A 16,902-nucleotide genomic window follows, 5' to 3' on the forward strand; every position below is an offset into this window, starting at 1 on the left:
ATTGCTGCTTGTTATTTATTGACACAATTTGACACGAGAATGTACAAGGCATGGCTAGTATGTTTACCGCTGGCACTAAAATAGCTGATAATGCAGACAGCAAAGAAGGTTGCCAGTAGTTACCGCGGAATCTTGATCAGCTAGGTAAGTGGACTGAGGATTGGCAAATGTAGTTTAATTCAGATAAGTGTGCGGTGCTGCATTATTGGGAAGTCAAATGAGAGTAGGGCTTTTGTAGTGGATGGTGGGAGGGGAGTATTGTGAAATAGAGGGATGGAGCAGTATAAGTACATATACAGACACAGATCTGGAGTAACTCGGTGGATCCGGCAGCATTTCTGGAAAACATGCATAGTCAACACTAATGGTCTGGACCCCAGTTCCTTGAAGGCAATGTCACGGGTAGATTGGGGGTGAATATGCCATTCAGCTCACTAGCTTTCATCCTTCAGGGCATTTAGTATAGGAGATGAACTGTTATTTTGCAATTGTTCAAGAGGCTGCACTAAAATATTGAGCACATTCTTAATCTAATGTAGGAATGATATTTTGCTGGAAAGAGTGCAAAGAACTTTTACCGCACAAAGAAAGCCAGAGAACTCGAGCTCAAGTTATTTTCCCAGGGAAGAGGAATCAAAAACTAGAGATTTTAAGTTTAAGGTGAGAAAAAAAGATTTAAAAGAGACCTAGGGGGCAAGTTTTTCACTCGGGGTATTGTGCATAAGGAACAAATAACAGCAACGATTAAAAGTCATGGATGGCAAAGATTTAGATATGGGCCAAATGCAGGCAAATGGAACTAGTTCAGAATTGCATCTTGGGTTGGGCCAAACCCGGCCGAATAAGGCCAGTTTCCATGCTTTATTACTCTGACTCCATGAACATAGCAACAGAGGCTAAGAGTTGACGACTGGAAACACCAAAGGAAGAGCCCCTTTTAACAGAGGGTGATGGGCATGTGGAATGAGCTGCCAGAGGAGGTGGTTGAAGCAGGTACTATAACAGCATTTACAATACAATGGGTTATACGTGGCAGGTAGGACTAGCTTAGATGAGACGCGTTAGTTGGCGTGGACGAGTTGGGCTGCAGGGCCTGTTTCCATGCTGTGTGGCTCCAAGGCTGCAGATTATGGAATATCCTGCGAAAGAGTGGAGGAATGATGAGCAGAATGGCAGCAGTGGTGTGTGTGTGTGTGTGTGTGTGGGGGGGGGGGGGGATGATGAATGAATGCTGGAAAGAAGGGGAGCAACTGGGTAGATCCATCGACTCCAACAAAAAATGTCCAGTGAAACCAATACATAAACAGCAAATCACCTTGGATGTCTATATGCTCCAAACATGGAGCATTGATTTTAAATGACCAGGTACCCCTCTTCTACACTACATTCAAATTAGCTAAACAGAGGACAAATGTTGTCCCGTGGTGCAATAAGATCACGAGGAGAATAGATAGGGTAAATCCAGAGTCTTTTACTTAGAGTAGGAAATCAAAAACCAGAGGACATAAGTTTGTGAGACGGAAAAGATTTAATGGGAATCTGAGGGGCAACATTTTCTGCACAGAGGGTGGTGGGAATATGGTACGAGCTGCCAGAGGAGGTAGTTGAGGCAGAAACTTTAACAACATTTAACAGACATTTGGACAGTTCATGGATAGGAAAGGTTTAGAGGCAGGTGGGACTAGTGTGGATGGGGCTCCATGGGCAATCTGGGCCGAAGGGCCTGTTTCCCCTACTGTATGACCCAATGGCTCTATTTAATAAATATTAGGTGCCTACTAATAAAATGTGCTGATAAAAGGCTGCAGAGATGATTTATTTCATCACTGTAGGTTACGGGAATTATTTTTCTGCTCAAAATAGATCGGTGGATCATTTGATTATTTTGCTATTATTCCTGTCCCAAATCTATCCCCATTTTCACTTCAAACCTTAACATGCTGCTTCATCTCCAACTGTAAAAACCTTTCCCAAAAACTCATGCTTGAATTCCTCCAATTTTATATTGTTTTAATCATTGTCACAAAATTAAAATAGCCTTCATTAAAATCACAAATGGCATTCTAGGGTGTTATGACCTTGATAAATTCTTCCTTGTCCTCCTTCACTTGTTTGAACTTTGACTTAATGACCATGTAATGCTCTTAAATAACATTTTTGTCCAGCTGGGTGGGATTAATGTACCTGTTGTTTTCTGTCCAATCACAGCCAGAAAATTCCTTGTTCAGATTTTATCCCACCTTCTTCGACATTTCCTCTGGTCTGCCGTGAGGAATTTATCCTGACTCTTTATCCTAAAATAAGTCTACTCCTCATGGCATTCAATTCCATCTACCTTCCAACACATCACAGTCTCCACATTATTATACTACTTTTCCATCATCTGGAACAAGACCAGAGTTTCCTCTGACCAGATGGGGAGGGCCTGGCCACTGAGCAGGTGGAACTGCATAGTTCTCCCCTTCCCAAGATGAGGTTCTGATATAGAAACATAGAAAATAGGTGCAGGAGTAGGCCATTCGGCCCTTCGAGCCTGCTCCGCCATTCAATATGATCATGGCTGATCATCCAACTCAGTATCCCGTACCTGCCTTCTCTCCATACCCCCTGATCCCCTTAGCCACAAGGGCCACATCTAACTCCCTCTTAAATATAGCCAATGAACTGGCCTCAACTACCTTCTGTGGCAGAAAATTCCAGAGATTCATCACTCTCTGTGTGAAAAATGGTTTTCTCAACTCGGTCCTAAAATACTTCCCCTTTCTCCTTAAACTGTGACCCCTTGTTCTGTCTTCCCCAACACCGGGAACAATATTCCTGCATCTAGCCTGTCCAACCCCTTAAGAATTTTGTAAGTTTCTATAAGAAACTCATCGAGACTTCGGCATTAATCAGCGGGTTGAATTTGCCCACTACAGCCAGGGCTCTGGCAGCTGGCAGATCCGTTCCCATAGCCGACTTCCAAGGCCGACTTTGTGGGCCGGTATCACACCCCCTCGGCAGCCTGGATGGACCATTCAGGTACCATTGGATTCCTCTTGGAGGCCATGACCTCTGTTAGTCCCAGCAAAATGGATAACCCAGAAAGGCTCCAGAAACCAAGGGTGTCAGAAAATTGGTTGGCGGACCTGCACAGTATTGGAAAATATCTTGTTTTTACTCTTTGTCTACAGTTCTGGAGCATGATTTCAATTCATCAGTCACTGAAACCCTCTTTGGTGCCCTAGTTGGTTCGTATTCCTAAACACTCCTCCAATTCTGCTCTCTGTAAATTCCTGACTAATTGTCCCACATTGGCAATTTTTCAGTGATGGATATTGGTGAAATTAATGTGTTGTAATCAGGCATTTGAGTCTGAGCAAAAGACAAACTGTTGGAGAAACTCGCAAGCCAGGCGGATTCTGAAGAAGGTCCAAACCTGAAACGTCTGTCCATTTCCCACCTTTCGAGTTGAATTCCTCCAGCAGTTTGTTTTTCTTTTGCTCAAGATGTCGGCTTCTGCAGTTATTGGTCCAAGGCATTCTATTCTCCCAGGTGAAGCAGCAGGGTTTTAGTTTTGATGTTTGAAATATTTACTGCGCTGTTTTGGGATTTCATTATTTATCATGTTAACATAATTAACTATTTAACCTAAACTGGAATATTTTGAAATTATGATTGTTTTATGGATAAATTATGTAGCACAGTTTTGATTTGAAAATAATGGTGGATATTTCCCAAACTTAATCCTGAATTCAGAATTTCCAAATCCATTTTTTAATTTCTTGTGAAATCCAGCAGCAATTGATTATGTACATTTTATTTACACTTTTTAAGTGCTTGATGGGTTGACTCTGTGTTTAGTGGGTAAAGGTTTAGTGGGTAAAGTGTTTGAAAGTAAATAAAAAATGTTCCATGATATTTCTTTCTTTAAAACAATAAATGTGGTTTTTTTTGTACATAGATGTCCCTGCAGCTGAGCAAGAAAAGCTTTTTATTCAAAAACTGCGTCAGTGCTGTGTCCTTTTTGACTTTATCGCTGATCCACTTAGTGACTTAAAATGGAAGGAGGTGAAAAGGGCCGCGTTAAGTGAAATGGTGGAATATATCACGCACAGCCGCAACGTGATCACAGAACCCATCTATCCTGAAGTAGTTCATGTGGTAAGTAATCTAACAATATATTAAGGTTCTTGAGCATGCGATATTGACAAGGACATTAGTTGAATCATGCCCTATCATAGTTAATTTGATATTTGTTGAAAGGGAACCCAGACACTTTAAAAATAGCCTACAAATGAATAATGTATTGGGCAAGTTCTGCCTTAGGAACATTAACCAACCAAATATTTGCAAGTTGCCGGAGTTTTGGTAATGCTAGATTCTAAAGTCTACACAAGCCAATTTTTTTAGTAGTTGATGATTATCTTCATGTTAAATAATGAAAATGGTGAAGAAGTAACTATTCAATTGCTCTATACATTGAGAATACAAAAGTAATCACAATATTTAACCTGGCCGTTAACTCCAAGAAGACCAAGGAGCTCATTGTAGACTTCAGGAAGTCCAGGGGCGGCACGCACACCCCCATCCACGTTAACGGGACGGAGGTGGAACGTGTTTCTAGCTTCAGGTTCCTGGGAGTCAACATCTCCGATGACCTCTCTTGGACCCACAATACCTCAACTCTGATCAAGAAGGCTCACCAGCGTCTCTTCTTCCTGAGGAGACTGAAGAAGGTCCATCTGTCTCCTCAGATCCTGGTGAACTTCTACCGCTGCACCATCGAGAGCATCCTTACCAACTGCATCACAGTATGGTATGGCAACTGCTCTGTCTCCGACCGGAAGGCATTGCAGAGGGTGGTGAAAATTGCCCAACGCATCACCGGTTCCTCGCTCCCCTCCATTGAGTCTGTCCAAAGCAAGCGTTGTCTGCGGAGGGCGCTCAGCATCGCCAAGGACTGCTCTCACCCCAACCATGGACTGTTTACCCTCCTACCATCCGGGAGGCGCTACAGGTCTCTCCGTTGCCGAACCAGCAGGTCCAGGAACAGCTTCTTCCCGGCGGCTGTCACTCTAATCAACAACGTACCTCGGTGACTGCCAATCACCCCCCCCCCGTACACTTATTATTATTTATTCAAATCATTTGCTATGTCGCTATTCCAGGGAGATGCTAAATGCATTTTGTTGTCTCTGTACTGTACACTGACAATGACAATTACAATTGAATCTGAATCTGAATCTAATCGAGAATGTAATTATTTTAAGAGACTGTGACCAATGACAGCTTTTTGCCCAAAAAATCTTAAACAAAATTCTGGAAATGCACTGCACGGTCATATGCATCAGATTTGGACCTTTTCAGAAGCAGGTGTACACGTGCTTAATCTGGAGAAAGTTGATGTCTTGTAGGCAAAGGTGAAGGGGAAAATATTTAATAGGAATCTGAGGGGTAACTTTTTCATACAAAGGGTGGTGGGTGTATGGAACGAGCTGCCAGAGGAGGTAGTTGATGCAGGTGCTATCCTAACGTTTAAGAAATTGTTAGACACGTACATGGAGAGGACAGGTTTGGAGGGATATGGTCCAAACGTGGATAGGTGGCACTAGTGTAACTGGGACTTGTTGGCTTGTGTGGGCAAGTTGGACCGAAGGGCCTGTTTCGACGCTGTATCACTCTATGACAACGACTAATCAGTTGTATATGTAGAGTGAAATAATAAGCAGATGAGTAAAGAAGAATTTTAGAAATGAAGGAGCAATGGAAGAAGTAGATTGGTTTATTTCACATGGCTGCTTGTGTAGACCAAGTTTACACCATGAGCTTCCAATTTTCTGCTGTTCTAATTTGACTTTAAACCATTACGAGTCAAACCTTTGACTTTAAGACTTTCGGAAATGCAGTCCTGTCTTCTCAAACAGATTGCACCTGCATCACTACTTTGGCTAATAACTAAAATTTCAAGTTGGTGATAATTAAAATGTTTCCGAAATGCTAAATTTCATTGAAGGTATCCAAGATGGTCAGTGGAAACAAAAGTGATGACTGAGTCTTCCATTCCACCCTTGCAAGTAATACTGATGTTCAATGAAGTAATCACTAAATCTACATTAGGCCTTTGCTCTGAACAGTGAAGCGGTTATATTCACATGAACAGAGTTCATGCAAATTGCACTTGTGTGGCAGGAATGTTTTGTCTCTAGAGATGGTATGAAAGGAAGGCGTTCCATTTTCTGCTGGAAAGTCACGTGAAGATATACCCTCCAAAAGCATTTATGCCACGGTTTGTGAAAGAATAAAGAAGACTGATTCCTCCAAATTGGAGCTTGGTGTAAAATGATTCTCAGACTGGCAGAATCCTATTAGAAGTGGTGGAAAAAGTGAAATGTGACCTTGTGAGAGTGAAGACTGGTGGGAATGGATGGTGTAGGCAAGTGGTACTTCCTATTCAATATTATATGCAATAGTCATAGAGTTATACAGCGTGGAAACGTGCCCTTCAGCCCAACTTGTCCACACAGACCATATCCACTAGTCCCACCTGCCGGTTTTTAGCCCATATCCTTCTAAACCTGTCCTATCCATGTACCTGTCTAAATGTTTCTTAAACGTTGCAATAGTGAACGGTAGATTGTTCCATACCCCCACCACCCTTTGTGTGAAAAGGTTACCCCTCGGGTTCCTATTAAATCTTTCCCCTCTCCCCTTAAACCCACGTGTATCGGTGGGGGCGCTGCAATGGCGGCAGCCCTGTCAGCAGCGCGTTAGTTTTTTCAACTTTTTTTATTTTTTTAGTATGTTTTAAAGTATGTTTTTAATGTTTCGTTTTGTGTGGGGGGTGGTGAGGGGGAAACCGTTTTGGCCGCCTCCTCCATGGAGAGGTGACTTTTTCCAGGTCGCCTCCCCCGTGGCCTAACAGCGAGGATCGGCGCGACCTTTCCCGGAGATGCGCCCGGGGCTTCAGCGGCGGGCGCAGCGTGGACTCTCGGCATGGAGCGGGCGAGCCCTTGCTTGGGCTCGCCGGAGGGTAGCGCTCCGTTTTGCTGGCCCGGGGCAGCCGGCAGCCTGAAGCCGCGGTCTGCACAGCTCCAGCTGGCGCGGCGTCTACAGCCCGGGATCCCTCGTGGGGGACCCGGGGGAAGAAGAAGCCATCACTGCCGGCCCGCGGCCAACTTCTACCGCAACTTACCATCACCCGTGGAGGGGAGCTTCGACCGCTGGCCCTGCGATCTGCGGTGCTTCTGGCGGCGGCGCGGCGGGAACTTTAAACTTTAAATCTTCGACCGCCGGCCTGCAGCCTACACCAACTTAAAGCCGCGGTCTCCGGTGGGGAGAGACGACTCTGGACTTGTACCTTGTCCTTTTACCATCTGGACGCCCGCAGCAACGGTTGAGGTCCCGACCACGGGGGAAAATGGAGGAGGACTGGCCAAATTGTGTGCCTTCCACCACAGTGATGAATGCTGTGGTGGATGTTTATGTTAAATTTTTATTGTGTTTTTGTGTGTGTTCTTTATAATTGTACCGCTGCTGACATATTCATTTCACTTGCACTTTATTTGTAATGTGACAAATAAACCGTATTGTATTGTATTGTATGTCCCTTGGTTCTTGATTCCCTTTTTCTTGGCAAGTGCATCTAACCAGTCTATTTTGATTTTGTATACCTCTAAAAGATTATCCCTCATCCTCCTGTGCTCCAAGGAATAGAGTCCTAGCCTGCTCAACTTCTCCCTATAGCTCAGGCCCTCGAGTCTGAGCAACATCCTGAAATAAATTAAATGAGAGAAATCCAGGAACTGAAATTACATTGTTTTAATACGCAGGCAATGAAATGAATGAGAAATTTTGCCGGAAGTGTTTGAGGAGCTACAGGAGAATGCATTGGGTTAATTTAAATGTATAGGATTCTGGTTAATGGGGAAACTAAATTATTCAACAGGAAAATTAATAACACACTTAATGTATTAGCAATCCAGATTATGTTTGTATCCTTCACAATGATTTTGAAGTTTTTTCCTTTCATCTAAAACTTCAAAGAATTATGTTTTGATACAAATGATCAAAATTATGTAATGTTCCCAAGTGAAATTGACAACAGGTAGTCATACTATTAAAATTTCCTTCATAGTTTTGTGAAAAAATAGCTTTGTTTACCATTAGGTTGTGCACACTTTTAGTTTTGAGATGAATTTGTTTAAACCAGACTCTTCATTTTGACAAAGATAAACAAAAATTGCTGGAGTAACTCAGCGGGACAGGCAGCATCTTTGGATAGAAGGAGTGGGTGACGTTTTGGATCGAGACCCTTCCTCAGACTGAGTCAGGAGAGAGTGAGTCACGGATATAAAGAAATGTAAGCGATCAAAAGAGATGACGTTCAAGGAAAATGTAGAACAGATCATTGTTAGCTAGAAGGTGACAACAAAGCAATCAGAGAAAAAATGTAATTGGGGACCGTCAGACTGCTCGGTGAACTGGGAGGGGGGGGATGGAGAAAATGAAAGGAAGGGTTACTTTAAGTTAGAGGTCAATATTTATACTGAAGATAGACACAAAATGGTGGAGGAATGCAGCAGGAAAGGCACCATCTCTGAAGCCAAGGAATGGGAATGGGGGTTTTGAGTCGAGACCCTTCATACTGCTGGGGTGTAAGCTGCCCAAGCAAAATATGACGTGCTGTTCTTCCAATTTGTGCTGGGTCTCACTCTGACAGTGGAGGAGGCCCAGGACTGAAAGGTCAGTGTGGGAATAGGAGGGGGAGTTAAAGTGTTTAGTAACCGGGAGATCAGGTAGGTTTAGGCGGACTGAGCAGAGATGTTCAGCGCAATGATCGCCGAACCTGCGCTTGATCTCACCGATATATAGGAGTCCACACCTGGAACAGCGGATACAGTAGATGAGGTTGGAGGAGGTGCAAGTGAACCTCTGCCTCACCTGAAAAGATTGTTGGGATCCTTGGAGGGGTAAGGTGTAGGGACAGGTATTGCATCTCCTGCTGTTCTAGGGGGAAGTCCATGGGGAGGGGGTGGTTTGGGTGGGATGGGAGTTGTGGAGGGAACGCTATCTACGAAAAGTAGAAAGGGGTGGAGATGGGAAGATGTGGTATCCCGTTGGAGGTGGCGAAAATGTCAGGATTATGTGCTGTATGCGATGGCTGATGGGGTGAAAGGTGAGGAAGAGGGGGACTCTGGCCCTGTTGTGACTGGGAAGAGGGGGATCTAGAGCAGAGCTGCGGGAGATCAATGAGGCCCTAGTGAGGGCCTCGTCTATGATGGAAGAGGGGTACCCCAGATCCCTAAAGAATGAGGACATGTCTGTGGAATTCTCTGCCTCAGAGGGCGGTGGAGGCAGGTTCTCTGGATGCTTTCAAGAGAGCTAGATAAGGCTCTTAAAAATAGCGGAGTCAGGGGATATGGGGAGAAAGCAGGAACGGGGTACTGATTGGGGATGATCAGCCATGATCACATTGAATGGTGGTGCTGGCTTGAAGGGCCGAATGGCCTACTCCTGCATCTATGGTCTATTGTCTATTATCTCAGATGTCCTGGTATGGATCACCTCATCTTGGTCACAGATGTGGTGTAGACGGAGGAATTGGGAGTAGGGGTCAGGGTGGGAAGAAGTGTTGTCAAGATAGCTAAGGGAGTCAGTCGGTTTATAATAGATGTGTAATAGGTTCACTTGCACCACCTCCAACTTCGTCTATGGTATCTGCTGTTCCAGGTGTGGACTCTTATATATTGGTGGGACCGAGCGCTGGCTCAGCGATTGCTTTGCTGAACATCTCCACTCAGTAGCCTAAACCTACCTGATTTTCCGGTTGCTGGACACTTTAACTCCCCCCTCATTCCCACACTGACCTTTCTGTCCCGGGCCTCCTCCATTGTCAGAGAGAGGCCCAGCACCAATTGGAGGAACAGCACCTCATATTTTGCTTGGGCAGCTTACACCCCAGCGATATGAACATTGACTTCTTTAACTTCAAGTAGCCCTTTCTTTCCCTCTTATCCATCCCTCCCCCTTCCCAGTTCTCCAACCAGTCTTCTTTTGAATTAGAATTTGATTCCTTTATTGTCATTCAGACCTTTCAGTCTGAACGAAATTACGTTGCCTGCAGTCATACACAGTAACAATAAATAACAAAACATACAATAAACACAAATTAACATCCACCACAGTGAGTTCACCAAGCACCTCCTCACTGTGATGGAGGCAAAAGTCTTAGTCTCTGTCTCTTCCCTCCTGTCTCCCTGATTATATTTTATCTCTGATTGCTTTGTTGTCACCTTCTCCTAGCTAACTATGATCTATGATTTGTTTTTATCTTTGATGTAAACCAGCATCTGCTGTTCCTTGGTAGATAAAAGTGCTGGAGAAACTCAGCGGGTGCGGCAGCATCTATGGTGTGAAGGAAATGGGCAACGTTTCGGGCCAAACCCTTCTTCAGACTGATGTAGGGTGGGGGGGGGGGGGGGGGGGGGGAGGATAAGAATGGATAAAGGAAGAGGAGGAGCCCGAGTGCTGAGGGAGAGCTGAGAAGGGGAGGAAACAGCTAGGGCTACTGGAAATTGGAGAAGTCAATGTTCATGCCGCTAGGGTGCAGACTGCCCAATATGAGGTGCTGCTTCTCCAATTTCCGGTGGTGCTCACTCTGGCCATGGAGGAGGCCCAGGGCAGAAAGGTCGGATTCGGAATGGGAGGGGGAGTTGAAGTGCTGAGCCACGGGGAGATCAGGTTGGTTAAAGCGGACCGAGCGGAGGCGTTCGGCGAAATGATCGCCAAGCCTACGCTTAGTCTCACCGATGTAGTAGATAAGCTGACATCTAGAGCAGCGGATGCAATAGATGAGGTTGGAGGAGATGCAGGTGAACCTCTGTCGCACCTGGAACGACTGCTTGGGTCCTTGAATGGAGTCGAGGGGGGAGGTAAAGCGACAAATGTAGCATCTCTTGCGGTTGCAAGGGAAAGTGCCTGGGGAGGGGGTGGTGCAGGAGGGAAGGGAAGAATTGACCAGGGAGCGGTCTTTGCGGAAAGTAGAAGGGGGGAGATGGGAAGATGTGGAGAGTGGTGGGGTCACGTTGGAGGTGGTGAAAATGACGGAGGACTATTTGTTGTATGTGACGGCTAGTGGGGTGAAAGGTGAGGACTAGGGGGACTCTGTTATGAGTGGGGGGGATGGGGAGAGAGAACAGTGTTACGGGGTATGGAAGAGACCTTGGTGCGAGCCTCATCTATAGTAGGGGAGGGGAACCCCCGTTCCCTGAACAATATGGACATTTCTTTTTCCCTGGTGTGGAATGCCTCATCTGCTCCCAGGATGAGGCGTTCCACACTGAGGAATTGGGAGTAGGGGATGGAGTCCTTACAGGAAGTAGGGTGGGAAGAAGTGTAGTCTAGATAGCCATGGGAGTCGGTGGGTTTATAGTGGATGTCGGTCAGTAGTGAGGCCAAGAAATGGTAGGGAAGTGTCGGAAATGGTCCAGATGTATTTGAGTGCTGGATGATGTCAGTGAGTTGTGTGTGGGTGCAGGAGTAGCACCAATGCAATTGACGATGTAGCGGAGGTAGAGGTCGGGGATAGGACCCTGGTACGTCTCGAACAAGGATTGTTCGACGTACCCTACAAAGAGGCTTTGGGCCTCCTCCATGGCCAGAGTGAGCACCACCGGAAATTAGAGGAGCAGCATCTCATATTCCGCTTGGGCAGTTTGCACCCTAGCGGCATGAACATTGGCTTCTCCAATTTCCGGTAGCCCTTGCTGTCTTCTCCCCTTCTTAGCTCTCCCTCAGTCCTCTGGCTCCTCCTCTTCCTTTCTCCTTTCTTCTCCCCACTCCCCTCCCTCCCTCCCCCCCAACCCACCCTACATCAGTCTGAAGAAGGGTTTTGGCCCGATACGTTGCCTATTTCCTTCGCTCCATAGATGCTGCCTCACCCACTGAGTTTCTCCAGCATTTATGTCTACCTTCAATTTTCCAGCATCTGCAGTTCCTTCTTAAACAATCTGCAATTCCTTCCTATACTCTGCATTTCGACAATTTTGCCTTGTGTTCATGCAGGAATGACATTTATTTTCTGTCAAATTGGTATAAATTGTTTTGAATTGTTGAACCAGCAGACTGTTTTGTTTCCTGTTGAGTTGTAGACTTTTTATTTTAGGTGCATTACCTTTTTTTTTTTTTAAACTCCAACAACCATAACTTAGCAAAAGCTTTTAACAATGTGTTAACATTGCTATAGTTATGCAAATAAATTCTGATCTGATGATGCATACTCCATGATTTAGAGGCTTCTTATGAGGATTAAAAAGGGGTGTTGATGACTCTCAAGAGAGATATACCAAGATTAAGTTTGGATTATGTGCCCAGTGACAATCCTGACCAGTTTATTTCAGTAAAAATTGTGCCCTTCAACTGTGTAATGGAATGAAGGCCTTCATTATTCCCTTCCTTGCTCTTGGGTGCATCCCAACAGATAATTAAATCATTGTCAGCTGTTCACGGAGATGACATTTAAAAGCCGATAAGAGTGATGATAAAAGGCCGCCCTGAGGGGTTGTGAGGGAAGGGTGGTACACAATCCATTGGATTGTTAAATATCTCCAACCCCTTCCACATAAATGCATGCCAATAATGACTCCAGTCTCTTACCCTACATGTTGCAATGTAGGGTAAGAATTGGTGTCATTTGTGTTGTAAATTCAAGATTCAAGAGTTTTATTGTCATGTGTCCCTGATAGGACAATGAAATTCTTGCTTTACTTCAGCACAACAGAACATAGTAGGCATGAATACAGAACAGATCAGTGTGTCCATATACCATTATATAAATATATACACACATGAATATATACGCACATGAATACATAAACTGATGAAGTGCAAATAACAGATAATGTTCAGAGTTTTGTCCGAGCCAAGTTTAATAACCTGATGGCTGTGGGGAAGTAGCTATTCCTGAACCTGGTCGTTGTACCTTCTACCTGAAGGTCGCGGGGAGATGAGTGTGTGGCCAGGATAGTGTGGGTCCTTGATGATGCTGCCAGCCTTTTTGAGGCAGCGACTGCGATAGATCCCCTCGATGGAAGGAAGGTCAGAGCCGATGATGGACTAGGCAGTGTTTACTACTTTTTGTCTTTTCCTCTCCAGGGTGCTCAAGTGGCCGAACCAAGCCACGATGCAACCGGTCAGCATGCTCTCTACTGTGCACCTGTAGAAGTTAGAGTCCTCCTTGACAAACCGACTCTCCATAATCTTCTCAGGAAGTAGAGGCGCTGATGTGCTTTCTTAATAATTGAATCAGTGTTCTCGGACCAGGAAAGATCTTCAGAGATGTGCACGCCCAGGAATTTGAAGCTCTTGACCCTTTCAACCATCGACCAGTTGATATAAATGGGACAGTGGGTCCCCATCCTACTCCTTCCAAAGTCCACAATCAGTTCCTTGGTTTTGCTGGTGTTGAGGGCCAGGTTATTGTGCTGGCACCATATGGACAGTCCCTCGATCTCTCTTCTATACTGACTCATCCCCATCAGTGATACGTCCCACAAGGGTGGTGTCGTCAGCGAACTTGATGATGGAGTTCGCACTATGAACGGCTACGCAGTCATGAGTATAGAGTGAGTACAGCAGGGGGCTGAGCACGCAGCCTTGAGGTGCTCCCGTGCTGATTGTTAGCGAGGCTGACACATTTCTGACAATACGAACAGACTGTGGTCTGTGAATGAGGAAGTCGAGGGTCCAATTGCAGAGGGATTCGCAGAGACCCAGTTCTGTGAGTTTGGTAACCAGCTTGGAGGGGATGATTGTGTTAAATGCCGAGCTGTAATCAATGAATAACAGCCTGACATGAGTTTTTGTTGTCCAAGTGGTCCAGAGCAGAGTGGAGGGCCAGCAAGATCGCATCCACCGTTGATCTGTTGTGGCAGTAAGCGAACTGCAGTGGGTCCAGGTTTTTGTCGAGGTAGGAGTTGATTTGCTCCATGATCAACCTCTCAAAGCACTTCATCACCACAGGCGTTAGTGCCACTAGTCGATAGTCATTGAGGCACGTCACTTTATTCTTCTTGGGCACTGGTATAATTGATGCCCTTTTAAAGCAGGTTTCAATTATGTAAGATTTCGGTATTTATCTCCAGGCAAGGACCGATTTTTATATTGGCAATTCAGTCATAGGCAGTGCTGGATCGTAATGCATGGATCTGAAGTGAGAGTGGAATCCATTTCACTTGGTACATTGCTGTTAACCTTTGCTGTTAACCTTCCAACAGTTGCTTTAGTTTCAAATGGATAATAAAGAGAGATACCAGAGTTGTGTTTCGAGTGGGGGATGTGGTGATATTATAAAAATGCAATTATTGAACAGTAAACTAAAATTGTTGTACAATTCATTTTGATTCACTTTCTAGTCTAGAGATACACCCGAGTCCGCACCAACCAGCGATTCCCACACATTAACACAATCCCACACACACTAGTGAAAATTTATACTTGTACCAAGCCAATTAACCTACAAACCTGTACGTCTTTGGAGTGTGGGAGGAAACTGAAGATCTCGGAGAAAGCCCACGGTCACGGGAGAACATATAAACTCCGTATAGACAGCACCCGTAGTCGGGATCAAACCTGGATCTCTTCCGCTGCGAGCGCTGTAAGGCAGCAATTCTACTGCTGTGCCACCGTGCTGCTCAATAAAGTAATTACTTTGCTAAAGGATAGTCTTTAGCATTTGAAATTTTTAGTTTGCTTTTCTTAAATCCAAGGATGTCCATTGAAGACTTTTTTTTAGGGTTGGACATTAATGGTCCAAGTTTAGATAATTTTGTGCTGCATTTATTCCAGCAATTTTCAAAAGAAATGCACTTGAAAAAAGTTGTTCAAATTGTTTATTGGAATTCAGATTAAAATTGCAGATGATACCAAACTTGAAGGTATGATGGGACAGTGCGGTTTCTTAGCAGTTAGAGACAAGCAATAAGAATCATACTTATCAGAGGGCTTAGAGATATAGCAGGGTTCTCGCTTAACTTTTTTTCCCCTGTTGCCAGCCGGGCAACCTTGACAGCTTTTTAGGTTGCCAAATGACAGTTTAGGTGGTCATTTAAGACGGTTTGCATGAAGCGTGTGATAATGTGCTTGGACAAAGTGCGTAGTTACCAGTTGGAATTATGCTCAATGAAGCATTCACATATTGTGTTCAAGAAGGAACTGCAGATGCTGGAAAATCGAAGGTAGACAAAAGTGCTGGAGAAACTCAGCAGGTGCAGCAGCATCTATGGAGCGAAGGAAATAGGCAACGTTTCAGGCCGAAACCCATCAGTCTGAAGAAGGGTTTCGGCCCGAAACGTTGCCCATTTCCTTCGCTCCATAGATGCTGCCGCATTCGCTGAGTTTCTCCAGCACTTTTGTCTACATTCACATATTATTTCTGCTTCAAATAAAGTCACAAACTAAACATAATCACCAATCAAGACATTATATATCCCACAATGACATGCAGCAAAATTATAATACAATATCTCAACTCTTTTTACATATTGCAATTGATGCAAGCATGTTTTCTGTGAAGGACCAGGAGAGAGAGAGAGGGGGTGGGGTGGAAGGTGCAGAGGAGGTGGGGAGGAAGGAAGGTCAGCGCTCCTCGGACAACATCGCCCCGCTGCCTTGGCCGTCCCTGTCCACCGCCAAAGTGCCGCTGCCTCCTAGCCACCGCCTCCCCTCCTCCGCCAGCCGACAGGAAGGTGCGGGGCCGAGCGGTGCAGCTCAAAGATCCTATAGGTCAAAGGTCAAAAACTTTATTTGCCATTTGTGCTTACACACATAGGAACTCTTGTGCGGCTATTCAGAGAGTCAAGTCAAGTCAAATTTAAAATTAAAATTAAAAATTAAAAAGACACACAGAAGACACATAATCCATAAAAAACACATACCACTCCAGAAATAAAAAAAGAAAATGCCTAAAACCCTATACAAAGGGGAAAGTGAGAGCATTGTAACTTGCACAAACCCTATATCAGGACATCAGTTCATTTTGTTTTGTTTTGGCCAAGAGTCTCACTGTTGCAGGGAAGAAGCTCTTAAAAAAGCGTGTTCTATTTGTGGCGATACTGTCCGCTCGTCTGTGCCTGAGGTTGTATGTGCAGTTTTTGTGTTTGAGCAGGGAGTGAGCTGGATGTAGTGTGTCTCTGATGATTCTCTCTGCTCTTTTTTGACAGCGCTGTGTGTAGATTGTGTCCATGGAGGGGAGTTCAGTTCTGATAATCCTCTCTGCAGTCTTTATGACTCTTTGCAGAGCCTTCCTCTCTGTCTGTGTGGTGTTTCCATACCACACCGTGATGCCTGTGGTGAGGATGCTCTCTATCAGTCCTTTGTAGACCTGGGTGAGAGGGCGACAGTGCAGACCAGCTTTTCTGAGCAGCCTGATGAAGTACAGTCTCTGCTGGGCTTTTTTCACTGTGGCTGCAGTGTTCAAAGTCCAGTTCAGATCAGATGTTACTTGTAATCCCAGGTATCTGTAACTGTCAGCCCTCTCCACCACAGTCCCCTTGGTGATGAGGGGCTGCAGGGGGGGTGGATTTTTTCTGAAGTCCATTATTATTTCTCTTGTCTTGTCTGTGTTGAGGCTTAGGTCGTTCACCTCACCATAGGCAAGAATGTAATTCACCAGACTCCTGTAGCCCGACTCGTCCCCCCCCCTTGATGAGGCCCAGGATGGTGGTATCATCCGCATACTTAATAATGATGGTATTTTCCTGGGTGGAGACACAGTCGTGTGTGTACAGGGTGAAAAGTTTGGGACTGAGACAGCAGCCTTGTGGTGATCCTGTGCTGACGGTGAGCTCTGCAGACACCCTCCTTCTCATCCTCACTACCTGTGGTCTTTCAGTCAGGAAATCCAAGATCCAGTTGCAGGTGGGA

At 45.1% G+C, this 16,902-nt stretch overlaps 1 protein-coding gene across 2 annotated transcripts in view; it reads left to right on the forward strand.

Annotated features, from left to right (window-relative positions):
• ppp2r5c (protein phosphatase 2 regulatory subunit B'gamma) overlaps window positions 1-16,902 on the forward strand; it is a 113,709-nt gene that overhangs the window by 39,161 nt on the left and 57,646 nt on the right. For both annotated transcript variants that reach the window (XM_033026521.1, XM_033026523.1), the window contains one exon: window positions 3,944-4,143. In XM_033026521.1, the coding sequence (XP_032882412.1) occupies window positions 3,944-4,143 (200 nt within the window). The remainder of the gene's footprint in view (window positions 1-3,943; window positions 4,144-16,902) is intronic.

Source organism: Amblyraja radiata, chromosome 9 (genome assembly GCF_010909765.2).
Source record: "Amblyraja radiata isolate CabotCenter1 chromosome 9, sAmbRad1.1.pri, whole genome shotgun sequence".
NCBI lineage: Eukaryota > Metazoa > Chordata > Chondrichthyes > Rajiformes > Rajidae > Amblyraja > Amblyraja radiata.